This window comes from Nymphaea colorata, chromosome 1, assembly GCF_008831285.2.
Source record: "Nymphaea colorata isolate Beijing-Zhang1983 chromosome 1, ASM883128v2, whole genome shotgun sequence".
NCBI classification, from domain to species: Eukaryota; Viridiplantae; Streptophyta; class Magnoliopsida; order Nymphaeales; family Nymphaeaceae; genus Nymphaea; species Nymphaea colorata.
Window position 1 is genome coordinate 873,152 of NC_045138.2, and position 15,045 is coordinate 888,196.

Consider the following 15,045-nt stretch of genomic DNA (forward strand, 5'->3'; position numbering starts at 1 on the left):
CTTAGTCGGGTATCTTCCTTATAGGGATGGATTAATTAACAAAAGTGGTATAGAAAACAACAACTAATTGCTGTGAAAAAAGTTATGCCATTCTAACTACAGAGATCATAATGGGCTCGGCCGAGTTTCTGGGTGGTCCAACGGAGTCGAGAATTCGCTGCATGCCGCATGTCCTGTGCAGGGAAAATTCCGGCATTGACTGTTGGTTCTGCCGCTGCTCACACAAGTGCTGCAGGCAAGATCATCTGATTCACGGAGAAAATGAAAAGCGAGACAGAGACAATGATATTTGTGCACAGAAGGATCTTTCAAAAAGAGAGAGAGAGAGGAAACATTCACTTTATTGATCACGTATAGTATCGTTTTATTTAAATGAGAACATGCTTAGATGTGGTACATGTCTCTAATAGCATGTGAGTGATGGCCAATGTCTAGCAGTCGATGTTCTGGCCTGGGTCTACGCCGAATTGCCCGCAGAACCGCTGGTAGAAACCGACCCTGGACTGTACTGCTCCTGAATTTCCTCCGCCGCACTCACCACTGTTAATGGCTCTGATGGTGGAGCCAAAGCCGCCGTCTGTGGTGATCCCTTGGTGGCAGTTGCTGTTGGACATCCAGAACCACACCGCTGTCTTGAAAGATATGCTGGGATCCTGGGCCACGATCTCTGGGTTGTTCAAGCCGTCAAAGACGATGGCCTGGCCAGCTGCACCATAATTGTAGTTCCTATGTGTGTATACATATCCATGTCCCAAAGTAAGAATGATGGGCAAACTAGGCAGCATGCATAACATTTGTCTTTAGTTCATTTCTAGAGGGAGAGAGAGATTGAGTTGCCGACAAAATAGAAAACAGAGATTGATTCTCTTAACTGGATCTAATGGAAATTGTTAAAAGTAGGATGGAAAAATAGGAATCACAGAGTTTTTTTTTTAAAAAGAAAAAACACCAATGGTGAGGCAAAAAACATGCTGTTTTCTCTTTAAATGCTAGAGTAGTCAACATGTAAACGACAGTTACCATGATAGCTGCAGTGGTCCTCTGCCAAAGTAACTTTTTCCTGCAGCACAAGGATATTGCTGGTTGCTTTGATCACAGTAGTTGCTGCCAGGGTTTTGTTCATTTATGTAGCAGAAGCCTACAGTTTGTACATATTGTTAAAACAAACATAGTATTGAATAATTCAAAATGCAAAGAGAAGTACTATATTAGAAACAGCATCTGTATGCATGGAAGTAGTTATTGCCACAAAACAGAAATCTAATGGACGACATACTTCCTGTTTCATGCATGACATTAGCAAGGAAAGCAGCTAACTCCCTCTTTTGAACGTCGGTGCCACCGGTGGTGCCAAAGCCGTTGAAACTTTCTGCGGCGGATATGAAGGAATCATAGTTATAGAAGCCTTTTCCCTCACAACCATCTTGAGGAAGGAGGGTATTGAAGAAATCAGAAGTGACGATTGTCCTTGGAGTGTCCTGGGCCAAGCCCACTTCCAGGACAAGAGCTACAAGAACAAACCCAAGAAACTGTGTGTAGCTCTTCATGATTCTGATTATGATCACTTCTCCTGTTATACCAAGCTTGGTCCATTCTCTGGTATTTATAGGCATCAAGTCATTGATCACACTAATGGAGTCTTTGGACTTATTAATTAAAGGCGCAAAGTCGGTCCTCAGTATAGCTTTGAAGGATCCATATTCTTTCACCTTTAATTTCTACAGTGACCAGTCTTTTTCATTGGCTTCAGTCCTTATTAGGGTTCTCGTATTCTTTGGTTTTCTTACCGACCTTACACTTGTTAGCAAAAAATACCAAGACGTGATCTTTACTTCAATCATGTCCTAATTGAAAATTTATGCCTTTTCATGCTGTTCTTTAATAGGAGGCTTTTGATAAGCTCAATATGAGGTTTCAAGTACTTCGGGCAATAGGAACGGGCTCGTTTGCAGTTATGGGCTTCAGCCTGGCCCAAGCCCGACTTCTGTCGGACCTATGCCCAGCCCTACTAACAATGCATGAAAGACGTGCTTTTCAATATTATTATTTTTTAAATAAAATTTTTTTTTTTTGTCCATACCACAAAAAAAAAAAAGGATCACTATCTTGTTCTTCATGTCAGCATAAATATATATTAACTAGATCTAAATTAAATGCGATGGGAAAGGCAGGTCTTTGTGACCTTAGAGGGAAATTTTCATATTTCCTTTTTACAAAGGCAATTTTGTGAGGTGGAGCCTACATGTTCTACTCAAGTTAAAGACTTAAAAAGGACACAACAGTGGATCCATGATTTTTGTTTTTTCTTTTGTGCGTGGGTGAGGAAGGGGAGGAGGAGAATGGTCTGAGGATTGATTGTCACTAGGGCTATTATTTTTTTTTCAAAATATTTTATAGGAGTTAAAAAGGAGATTTTAAAATGTTAACAGGTTGGGTGAGTAGAAAGAGTATTTCATCCTACCGCTCAACAAACGAAAACATTCTACTCTTCCTATATTTACCCCAGAATACCAGACCTTCTTTTGGTACTTTAAGATGACACCTCTTATGCTTCAATGACATATCAGTACATTCATTCGCAGTATAAGAAGTTGATGCTTTAAAAATTCGAAACAAAAACTAAGCACCTAACAACGTCACTATGTCCATTAGGCAAAAAATTTTAATATATGAATGATAATTTTTGGAATCTCAGGGAGCCCAGTCAAGGCCCCTGACTCATGCTCAACCCTCTAAATAATGCTCAACCCTCTAAATAACACTTGTTTGTTTTGTCCACCTTCCTCAACCAACAAATGAAAGTCAGGCTGCCCTTATATGACTGGTAAGCAATTTCAGCATTCATTGTGATTGAAACAGCAACCTAACGAAAAAATTTATAAAAAGCGCTAAAGGATTGGGCAAATAACAAACCACCACACAACTTCAAAAATACTAAAACATAGGTGCTGATAGCAAAAAAAAAAAACTGCTTATTAATTGAAAAAATCAATTTTTGATATAAAACGACAAAAGTACCTCCCATAAAAGAACCGATCATCCGTTGACCAATGAATGCTATTTTTTTTTTAATCTTGAAGAAGAGTATTTTTTTATTATTTCCTGCTAAATATTTAATTTTCATCAGTGGGGAACTTACTTCCTCCGAAAATTGTATGCATATCTTTTAACATTTAAAAGTTGAGTGGTGCTTTTGTTATTTAACTTCCTAAACAATATGAGGCATGCACCACTAGACATGATTTGTTCGAGTATTTATTTCAAAAATTGAGTTCATATCAGTTACATTTTAAAAACAATGAGAAGTGCTTTGTTACATACCTAAACATTAGCGCCTTTTTTTAACCTTTTAATAATCTAAAGCATTTTAGAAACCACATCGATGAACATAATCCACCTATTTCCCCATAAATTTGTGAGTCTATAGACTTTGTTGTAGATGGAGTTTCGTTCACGTTGCTCACTTTTTGACGACACAACAGCCGTCCATCCTTCTGGATGAACGGCGAGCGATGGTCGGATTATTGGACCATTTCTACGTGACATCGATGTGCCGTGTGATATGGGAGGAAACTTTATTAACTTAAATGACTCCAAAGTCATTGTTGTCATTCTAACCTGTTCTGATTTTTTCCTTCCGTTTCAATCACCTCCATATTTAAAAATTATTTGAGAACAGTCTCAGCCATTGATTTTAATGAAATTCAACGCTAGAGATTACATTGAAAATAATGAAATCTAATTGTTTCCAAGAGTCTGATATGCCCTTCAACAGAGGAAACAAATGAGTTTACTTAATTGAAATTTTTTGTCCTTTGAGGGATATTTCAGTCTCTTGAAAATACAAATAGATTTACATTTTTTTTCCAACTTATCTTCACTGTGTGATCTTCTTAATTGATTTTTTTTCTCCTTTGAGAGGTAGCCCATTCTCTTGAAAATCCAATTAGGTTTTCATTTCTTCAACTTAATGTTCACCATATGATTTTTCTTAAAATTAATGACCTAGATAATTCTCATCAAATCTGATATATTAAGGTCTGGTATCTACATGCTTTCCCTTATATATAGAGGCATTTGTTTTTTTTTTTCTTCCAACGGTATTATGGGGCTGCATTTTCTTGTTACAAGCGTTAATTTTGCTGATAATTACCAATTGAGGAAGAGGCCTCTGTTCAATCATGCATGTCATGAGAGACAATCAATAAAAGTCTGTTTTTTAATAATTAACCTCATGCCTGTTGTTGTTGTTGTCCAAAGTGGGATTTGGATTTTAGGATTTCAAGTCCTTGATTTCTAATGAGGATAACTCAAAATTGCTTATGTTAAAGAATGCACAAGTTATGCTTAGCATAAATTTGTAAATATTTTATGTATCTTGAAATCTGTGGATCTCACGCCAGTTCACTTTCTCGTCCCTCCTTCGATTTGAGTTCCATGCATTGTTTGACGCATAAAGAAGATTTTAAATCCAAATTTTACAGTTCATTATAACATGGATTTAAGGTGATATCCACAAGTTAAATTAACCAATCACAGTTCTAAGATTTGGGCTCGATAATCAAGTGTTCATTAAGTTAAAATTCTACATTTCATCTTTCTATACAAAAACAAATATAGAATAATAACAGCAAGCCCTGGTCGTTACCTTTTAGCTTTTTTTTTTTTTTTTTTTTTTTAAAAAAAAAAATATACAAGCCTGACATCTCATGAACACCTAGCCCTTCCATGCACACTCATATCAAACAAGCTGTTCCATTTGCATATCGTAACATGTAAAGTTAATTTAGACTTTTTACTATTATTTTTAAGTTGGAAGTTATTTCTTTCTATTCTTTCAGATCTGAGAAAGGATCACTACAATTTTTTTCCTGCTTAAATGATCTCTTAACTGTAGCTATATTTTGGGCAATATAAAGGGCGTATAGGTACTTGGTAATCACCTTCCAGCAATAGCTGACTGCGTGGGCCATTGCCAACGTTAGCCCTTGAAATCTTGCACTGTGATTAAGCTGGATTTAGGTTTAGTTAAGTTTAGCCGCATGTGGTGTCCACACCACACCTGAGTCAGTGCCCGACAATCACTTATTCTCCTAAGCGAGAGATCGGTTAGTTTCCTCCAATGAAAATTTTCTGGCTCCACCACTACCTTCAAGGTTCCACTAAAAAAAATTCACAACACGAAGCCCATACCAGAATTTTTCCTTATATTTTTCTTTTCTGTTTTACTTAGAGAAACCCTCCCTAGCTGTGAGACTTGGTTGCTCGTCTGGTGGTGTAAAACCCTAGGGCCGTAGCATGCTTCCGCAAGAGCAAGGTGCTGGCACCGAACTACTACCAGCCGATGGGCTAACCAAGTCTCTAAGCTCTTTGGAGAGTCCTGAGGAGTGTAGCATCGCTGGTCAGAATCAGACAACTAAAAGTTTGGTTATCAATTCCATTCTCATGGGTGTTACTCTTTTGAATTATAAACGGTGAATGCATGAGATTTTGGTTGATGTGAATGCATGAAACTTTGATTGATGGGTGTACCCCTTTGTACCTGTACTTGAAGTAACAATAACCTCGACGGTAGGGGGAAAAGAGGAAGGGCTTGGGTCTGTTCCGGGTATCTCTAAGCTTTCTTGAAGCAAATTTTCCTTATTTATTTTTATAAAAAAAATTAATTTACTGAGAATTGTCGAACAATGTTGCTGAAACACCTGCATTCCTGTTACAACAGCATCAATCTTCCGAGTAGTGTGGCCTATATGTTCCGATCACATGAGCTCAGCAACTACTACCAGCCGATGGGCTAACCAAGTCTCTAAGCTCTTCGGAGAGTCCTGAAGAGTGTAGCATGACTGGTCAGAATCAGACAGCTAAAAGTTTGGTTATCAATTCTATTCTTATGGGTGTTACTCTTTTGAATTATTAATGGTGAATGTATGAGATTTTGGTTGATGTGAATGCATGTGAATTTGGTTGATGGGTGTACCCCTTTCTACCTGTAGTTGAAGTAGCCTTGACGTGGACGGTAGGGGGGAAAAGAGGAAGGACGTGGGTCTGTTCCGGGTATCTCTAAGCTTTCTTGAAGCAAATTTTCCTTATTTATTTTTATAAAAAAATTAATTTACTGAGAATTGTCGGACAATGTTGCTGAAACACCTGCATTCCTGTTACAACAGCATTAATCTTCCGAGTAGTGTGGCCTATATGTTCCGATGGCCGTCACCTCTTACAAACCACCATTCATGTAGTTGTGAGCGTATAAACTTCAAATGTGACATATTAATGATCTAACGCATCTTTGAGAGCCATGATGCATATATCCGTGAAACATAATCCGACTAAGTCACCACAAATCTGCAAGTCCTTGGACTCAGAGTTCAGGCTGTCCAAAGTCTGGCTGCATTGTTTAATATATAATTGCACATTCTCCTTCACAGCAATGTCTGATTGAAGCTGGTTATATGCACAGCTTGGTGCAGAAAAAATTGTGCACAGAGAATGCAATGACTAGAATACCCTTGATCAGTAATTAATTTTTATGGACTGGAAATGACCAAAACATCCTCATTGGTGATTGAGAAGGACAGAAATGAAAACTAAAAAAATTTTCTTTAAAAAAATACAAAGACCATCATTTTGTTTATTTTCATGAAAAATCTACGAGGACCAGGGGTTGGATGATAACGCGTTTTTGTTTTTGTTCATACTAATCAAACATCGAATGAAACACAACTTTTTCGAGCAAATATCTCATTATCGAACACCCCTGCAGAAAGATAAGCCTCCAACCATTTTATTAAGCAAAGTTTTAATCCAACATTATATAAACTTCAAGCACAGTGAATTTACAAAACCCATGCAAAGGCATCTTAAGAGCCACATCCATGAACATGATCTTCCTAATTTAATCACAACTAAGATATAATTTTCAAATTTGTTGTGCATGTTAAAATAAAATATTTAAAGTTTACATGTAAATTTTAAATTTTCTAAAAATCTGAGGAGGTGGGCGCCGTGGCCCACGGCGGGCCCCTGCCTCCACTCCACCCCTATGTGCGGTTGAGGTTGTTCACAGTCTCGACATTATTTGTTGAGAGCCGTCCATCACCGCCAGCAATATGGTCCGATTCTTGCATTTCTAAAAGGAAATATATCAACTTCAGTAATTAATTGACTCAGATGGTCATTGTTTAATGTATAATTTGTGCCTTTTTAGGCAAGAGCAAGCTCGTGGATTTGGAAGCAATCATCTCAACTTAATTGACTCGGATGGTCATTGTTTACTATATCATTGTGTGTTCTTACAATTGGCGTCACTGTGCAAATAGTTGTCGATGAAAAAATGAGGTTACAAGTTTTAGGTTTTCAAAGGAGGTGGATTTTTTTTGGGTCTTCTCCTAAAATCTCAATGTCTTTTCTTAACAGAAACATCATGAATTTGTTTGAGTATCATAAAAAGCCTTGTTGTCAGTTTGATTCTCATAGGTGTTATTTTTCTAAACAGCAAACGATGACTATTCGACACTCTAGTTGACAGAAGCATCACGGGTCCATTATAGCTACCAAATTACCGTCATATACTAGACTTAATAGAATCATTTGGGCTGTCAGTTGTAACGAAATTAGATGATGATGATTAATTAGTTGAAAAAATAGAAGTCTAGTAGATACAAATTGCTCTAATTTCAATTAAAAAGTGACCAAGTTTTCAAAATTTCAATATAAAAATGAAGCGATGGTTTTTCTGTATGTGATGACTTGATCTTGATGTTGCATTTAGTGGGAAAAGAGAAACCTAGTCGTCTCATTGATGAGTTGTTGTATATACAGTAATTAAATGCTTAAGGTAGACCTAATCATTTGTATTGCTTCACTAGTAAGTTATTGCAATCTAGCTATCATTAATTTATACAAAACATGCATGCCATATATATATATATATATATATATATATATAAAACGTGACTAAAAAAAAAAGCAAGGGGACACCAGCCTCCAGCCGTCCGATGTTTTTGATTGGACGGCCATGATCTCCATGTTTATTTTTTCAATAAGTTGCACTATGGAGGTTGAAGGAAGAGGTGGAAGAAAGATTCCTCCCTCCACCGCTGGACTTAGCGCAAAGCCCTTTACTAACGCCCCCTAATGGTCGGCAGTCGGGTGGTGCCCGCAAAGGCAGGGTGCTACCATCTGGCGGCCAGAGGGGAGGAATCCACCATCATGTGGGAAGAAAGAGGTAGGGGTACCATTCGTCCTCCTGCCGTTGGACAGAGGCATCCAAACCATGAGAGTTGATAGTGTCAACTCTATGTAAGTTGAAGCATATTGGGATCCCAAGGCACTAAAGATAAACCTGGTACTCTAGCTTAATTGAAAAAGGGCAAGGCACTAAAGATAAACCTGGTACTCTAGCCTAATGAAAAAAGGGTGGAAGCTTTGGCTTTCAGGCGAAAAGAAAAAATAATTACTGTTCCATCAAAGGCTTTCAGATCACATACGATCAAAAAGAGAAAAAAAATAAGGAGAGATTATGCAAGAAACTTCCCTTTATTGATCTCAATGACAACATTTTATTTATCTTATCTGGGTACATGCATAGATGCAGTAGAGGTATATATCCAATAGTACGGTGGATCAGGGGCAAGGCCTACATGCAGGGCAGGGCAGGGCGGTGGCAAGTTCTAGCAGTCGATGTACTGCCCTGGGTCTACGCCGAACTGCTGGCAGAACCGCTGGTAGAAGCTGACCCTCGACTGTACTGCTCCTGGATTCCCTCCGTTGCACTCAATACTGTTAATGGCTCTGATGGTGGAGCCAAAGCCACCATCTGCGGTGATCCCTCGGTGGCAGTTGCTGTTTAACATCCAGAACCACACTGCTGTCTTGAAAGATATGTCTTTATCCTGAGCCACGATCTCCGGGTTGTTCAAGCCGTCGAAGCCAATGGCCTGCCCTGCTGCACCATAGTTGAAGTTCCTGTGTGTGTATCGGTAAAAGTAAGAGAGATATCTAGAGAAAGAGAATGAAAGATTTTCAATGTGGTTGTTTTGGTGGCATTTTATACAAAGAAATAAAAAGGTCATATGATTGTCGGCTTAATTTCTCTTAATTTCGGTTACCATGGTTTATGGTTTCAAGGGATTAACACCCATGAAAATTTAATTTCTTTCAAACTTAATTCATGTTTTAATTAGATCTCAAGGAAAATGATAAATAAAAAAAAGAAGCACAGTCGTCTTTTTGAGAAGGAAATTTGGGTGGGGGGGCGAGAGGGGCCCGAGGGGAGCACCAGTGATAAGGCCAAAATGATGCTAGGAAATCATCCATATCTTAACGTATGAGAAATGAACGTATGAGAAATGAATATGTAAATGATTGTTACCATGATAGCTGTAACGGTCCTCTGCCATAGTAACTTTTGCCTGGAGCACAAGGATATTGCGGGTACCCTTGATTGCAGTGGACGGAAGGATCTAATGTTTCGCTTATCTTGCAGAAGCCTACAGTTTTCATATTGTCAAAAAAACATATTAAAGACTTTCACGTCATGAGTACCAACTGCTTCTATAATTTAAAATGCAAAGTGAGAAAAAATTCTGCATAGTTGATTACTGCCACATAAGAGAGCTAGTTGCTGACATACTTCCTGTTTCATGCATGGCATTAGCAAGGAAAGCAGCCATCTCCCTCTTTTGAACGTCGGTGCCACCGGTGGTGCCGAAGCCGTCGTAACTTTCCGCGGCCGATATGAATGAATCATAGTTGTAGAAGCCTTTTCCCTCACAACCATCTGGAGGAAGGAGGCTATTGAAGAAATCAGAAGTGATAATCGTCCTTGGAGTGTCCTGCGCCAAGCCCACTTCGAGGGCAAGAGCTACAAGAACAAACCCAAGGAACTGTGTGTAGCTATCCATGATTCTGATTATGATCACTTCGCTTGTTATGTCCAGCTTCGTGCATTCTATCTGCTATTTATAAGCACCAAGTCAATGAGCACAAAGACCTGCGGGATCGATGTTTAACGTTTCAGGCAGACGACTGATGGAGTCTTTGATCTTATTAAACTAATGATAGCTTGGAAAGATCGATGCTCCTTCCCTTCATTTTCCAGCCATTGGGGCCACCATATTTTTCAGATTTTTTATTAAGAAAGGCTGCTTATTGGTGTAAATGACCAAAATACCCCCATTGGTAAAGAGAAAGAATCTCCTCTTACCAGGACAAAAATGGAAACTGTAAAATTACTTTTGAAAAAGACAAAGTAGCAGTTTTAAACTGTAAAATTACTTTTGCTGGAGTTGAAAAGTTTTCATTACATCGGCCGAACTACAGTTTTAAAATTTTAATCCGGGTTGATATATAATTTTTCATTTTTTTTACATAGATTAAAGTAAAATATTTAAAATTTACCTATAAAATTAATATTTAAAATTTACATGTAAAATTAATATTAAGTTGATTCACAGCTTGGACAGTATTTGTTGAGAACCATCCATCACGGCGAGCAATGGTACTCCGAATCTTGGACCATTTCTATGAGGAAATATATCAACTTAATTAATTGTCTCGGAAGGTCATTGTTTACTATATGATTCTGCATTTTTAGGCGACAACAATCTTTATTTGTGGATTTGGTAGAAATCATCTCAACTTAACTGACTTGAACAATAACTGCTTAATATATATTTGTGCATTCATACAATTGGTGTCACCATCTAATAATTGTTGATGAAGTAAATATGACATTAGACGTTTAGCGTTTTCGAAGGTGGTAGACTTTTTTGGGTCTTCCTCCTAAATCTCAACGCCATTTTTTAATGATAACATATAGAGTTTGTTTGAGTGCCTTGAAGGGTTTAACAGATTTAGTGGGACTGATGGGTTGGTGAGAGGTCAGTCATTATTTTGATTCCTATAAGCACTATTGTTCTTGACTACAAAATGTGGGTGTGCAACTCTAATTAATGGGTGCACCGTGGGTCCAACCGGATTCTGGTTTCGATGGTGAGGGGAGGGGAGTTGCCTCTTGCAATCAACAAGAGTATGTTTGAGGAGTAAGTACAATAATGATAAAAAGCATCCCCAAAGGACATAACATAACTGGCCTGACTGATGGGTTAAGGTCTAGTTGTTAGTTTGATTCACATAACTCTAATTGATGAGTGCATCATAGGTCCAGCCAGGTTCCGGTATCGATGGTGAAGGGAAGGGGATTGCTTCTTGCAATCAACAAGAGTGTTTGAAGAGTAAGTACAATAAGGATAGAAAGCATCTCCAAAGGGTGTAATATAACTGGCCTGATGGGTCAAGGTCTAGTTGTTAGTTTGATTCACATTACTCTAATTGATGAATGCATCATGGGTCCAACTGGATTATGGTATATATGGTGAGGGGAGGGAGGTTGCCTCTCGCAATCAACAAAAGTATGTTTGAGGAGTAAGTACAATAATGATAGAAAGCATCTCCAAAAGGAATCAAGGTCTAGCTGTTAGTTTGATTCACATATGTGTTACTTTTGTGAACTACAAATGGTGGATGCATTACACTATTTGACATATGTTCTTTACTTCTCATCAAAGTTCTAAAGTAGCCTTGGATCTCGGAGTGGGAAGAAGGGATCCAGTTTAAGGACACAAAATGCAACTGATTTCTAAGAGATTTGCTTGACTTAATAGAATTATTTGGGGTGAAGATTAAATTGAAGAGGTAGAAGATAGCTACCGGCTTCTCAAATTCAATTGAAAAGTGGCAAGATTTCAAAGTTTCGATATAAATCTCACGGACGGTTTTATATATGTGATAGCATGATCTTATTGTTGCTTTTGGCCATAAAAGTCATCAGACCTAGTGCTCTCATTGATGAGCTGTTATATATACAAACATTAAACGCTTAAGGTGGATTAATTATTTGTATTGTTGCACTTGTAAGTTATTGCAATCTAGTTATCCTTAATTTATACAAAAACAAAAAAACAAACACACACACTCTCATCAAGACTTATAAAATTATTATGCATAACTTTTTCATGTATATGTATGTATATATATATATAGGGGGGAGAGAGAGAGAGAGACCAGTAAATATTAGATCACTTTGATAAGGGTAAAAAATTAGGCCCGTTAAAGGAATTATTAATTTTTCTATTTTTATTAAGTTGACGTCATAGATATGACTTTAAGAATGATTTGATCAGGAACATTTGTTGAGTTAGTCATTTTTTTTTCTTTAATAATGTTTTCTAATATTGAAAAAAAGAACAAGCGCTCTTATACCATTAAAATCGTGATGATAGAAAAGCAAATTTTTTTACTAAAATAACTTTAACCAAGGTATGATTTATCTTAAATTAGTGTTTACGAGAGAGACGACCCCACTTGGGCAGAGAGTTAGGATAATCTAACTCTCATGAAAATAATTGTTTATTACCTGGTATTTGAGATTTAGGATTATATAACTCTCTTGCAGTAATTGTGTATAACCTGGTGAGTTAGGATTATCTAACTCTCCTGTTGTAATTGTGTATAACCTGGTGTTTGAACATTGAAATTTAGGATTATCTAACTCTCCTGCAATAATTGTGTATAACCTGATGTTGGAACATTGAGATTTAGGATTATCTAACTCTCCTGCATTAAATTTTAATGGCCAATTGGCTCAGTTCTAACTCTCCTTCAAAGCACTCGCTTTTCAGTGCTCATGACGTATGGTGAGCAAACGAAGAAGGTTCAGACCTATGCTTCTTTATAACGGCTTTTCCTTTCCCGTCTCGATCTGTTCCCGGTCCTAGTGATCCGTGGACGTACCCCTTCGCGAGCGAGAACAAATCTCAGATAGAGAACGATGATTCTCGTATAGAAAGAAAGCGCTAGTTGAGTTTCGTCTTTCGAGCGATTTGGATTGGCCTTGTGTGATGCCTCGTTTGAGTTCATGCTTGGGAAGTTTTTCATATGTCCGTTGAGGTCCACTTCAACTTCACCGTCCCTTTCTTTGTCTTTCTCATGCCTCACGCCTAAAAGCCCCCCTTTCCGCTGTTTGCCATTCCGAAGTCTAAGAAGAAGTTGACAGTTGATTTGTTGGTGGTCAGTGAGCCGCTCCAGCCGCCTTTCAGACACTGGGGATTGTGAATGAGCTTCATGCTCTGGCTCATCGTGAGACCTTGATTCCGGGGAAGGTGGTGAAAGTCTCCAAAAAGGGGCAGGAAAGAGGTTTTGATATCAGTCTTTTGGTCGGGTAGCAAGCTAGCCACCAGCAAGCAAGCTAGCTAGCTAAGGAAAGAAAGCAATAGGCGCCAGAACGCTACATACGCTCAGATAGCAGAATGCACACTGTGAAGAAAGCTCCTACCCCGCTGACCACCCACACCCTCCCACTTCCCAGCCCCTAGCGCTGTTGCTTAAAGTAATTTTGGAAACAAACTTATGATATGGTTTTTGCCTCTTAAGTGGTCTGGTATTTATCAAGCTGCCTCTAAGTTCAACATGTTTGTTGACGCCAGACAAGTGGACATGTTGTCTCTATGTCCAGAAAATACGTGTTTGACGGCACTTGTTACAACTGGTTCACTGGACAAGAGCTTGATGTATGACACAGATTCCAGCAATAACGTGCCACATAAGGCAGAGTTAGGAATTTTTTGTTAAGAAAGTTGAACTCTAGTTTTGAAATTATAAATTTTTTGTTAAGAATGTTGAACTCTAGTTTTGAAATTATAAATTTTTTGTTAAGAATGTTGAACTCTAGTTTAGAAATTATAACAGAGACCGAAATATAACCTTTCTAAAACGGCGAGCGCTGGTTGCATCCATGGGAATATAGGAAATGACCATAATGCGTTTGGACTGTCAAAGTGAAAGCCCCACGACAAGAGCAAAAGATGAAAAGTGAAAAATGTGAAATTTTGGAGATATCAAATTCTTTTTTCAAAAGATAACTAGCATGACTGATATATATATATATATATATCGGATTAGAGGGGATCGTGCAAATAGGAAAAGAAGGAGTTGGGGTGATCTCAAAATTTTTGATAAAGACATGTAGACTTTTAACATTTTTTATCTAAAAAAAAAGGTCTTGCTTTTACTTCAACCGAGCTATTTTGGTTAATAAAAAAAATACACCCAATTCCATAGAAAAACAAAACTTTTTATAAAGACAAAAATGGAAAATAAAAAAAAGTAAAAAAAACATTCCTTTTTAAAAAATTACAAAAAATATCGCTCTGCTCTTGTTGCACGTGCAGTCAAGAAGGCAGGCAATTGTCCAGTTATGGATTAATTGGCACAAACCATTTGATTCTGTCAACGACTTCAAATGCGCTTCCTGATCAGCACCTCTGCCGCTGGTTGGCCTTTTGCCTCGGTTGTCTCCGACCTCTCGTTAATATGACAATCAGAGAATGTCCTCAGTGTAGACCAGCCATAGTTACCCCATTCATGTTGACTCCCAAACAATGGCGGAGTGAAGGGGGCTGGTGTGCTCAATTCTTTGGAAAAATTCAAAATTATATTGTGTTGACTTAAAAATTAAGTGAAGCGCCCAAATCAGACCTGAAACAGTGCTCATTCTTTTAAGCTAGAGATCGGTTAGTGCTCCCCACCAAAATTTTCTGGTTCAACTTGTTCCTACCGCTGGTGCTCAAAGCACCCAAGACCATAAAAAGACAGTGGCGGCCCCATCCCAAATTGCTTGTGTGAAAGGAAAGGTTAGTCCTTGGGAAAAAGGGCCGCTAGCTATGTCACCGTGGTACGCCAGACCCACCCACATACCCGTACCGGTATGTCAATACGTGGTGGTACGTTTGGATCTAGTTTTTGAAACTAGATCCAAGAAAAAAAAAGGAAAACTTAAAACACTAAATGGCTCGTCTCCTCCCTCTCTGCCTCTGAGTTTCTTCATTTGGTGATGACCACCGGTGGATGGTGACGGGAGACCGGTGGACGGCGACCGCGATGGAGGCAATGAGGCGATGAACGGATCAGTGGACGGCGACGGAGGCAAAGAATCCCTAAGAGAATTCGGTCAATCGGTTGAGATTCTTGTTTGTTTCTATTTGT

At 38.3% G+C, this 15,045-nt stretch overlaps 2 protein-coding genes across 2 annotated transcripts; both read right to left on the reverse strand.

Moving 5' to 3' along the window:
* Nucleotides 1-334: 334 nt before the first annotated feature.
* Nucleotides 335-1,561, reverse strand: LOC116266488 (endochitinase 4-like). Its single transcript, XM_031647750.2, has 3 exons — nt 1,277-1,561; nt 1,021-1,138; nt 335-726 (listed from the first exon to the last, which is right to left on the reverse strand). The coding sequence occupies exons 1-3, from the start codon at nt 1,545-1,547 to the stop codon at nt 432-434; spliced, it is 684 nt and encodes a 227-aa protein (XP_031503610.1). The 5' UTR covers nt 1,548-1,561; the 3' UTR covers nt 335-431.
* Nucleotides 1,562-8,532: 6,971 nt separating this feature from the next.
* On the reverse strand, nt 8,533-9,916 carry LOC116267584 (endochitinase 4-like). Its single transcript, XM_031649409.1, has 3 exons — nt 9,635-9,916; nt 9,374-9,491; nt 8,533-8,967 (listed from the first exon to the last, which is right to left on the reverse strand). The coding sequence occupies exons 1-3, from the start codon at nt 9,903-9,905 to the stop codon at nt 8,673-8,675; spliced, it is 684 nt and encodes a 227-aa protein (XP_031505269.1). The 5' UTR covers nt 9,906-9,916; the 3' UTR covers nt 8,533-8,672.
* Between the last annotated feature and the right edge of the window lie 5,129 nt (nt 9,917-15,045).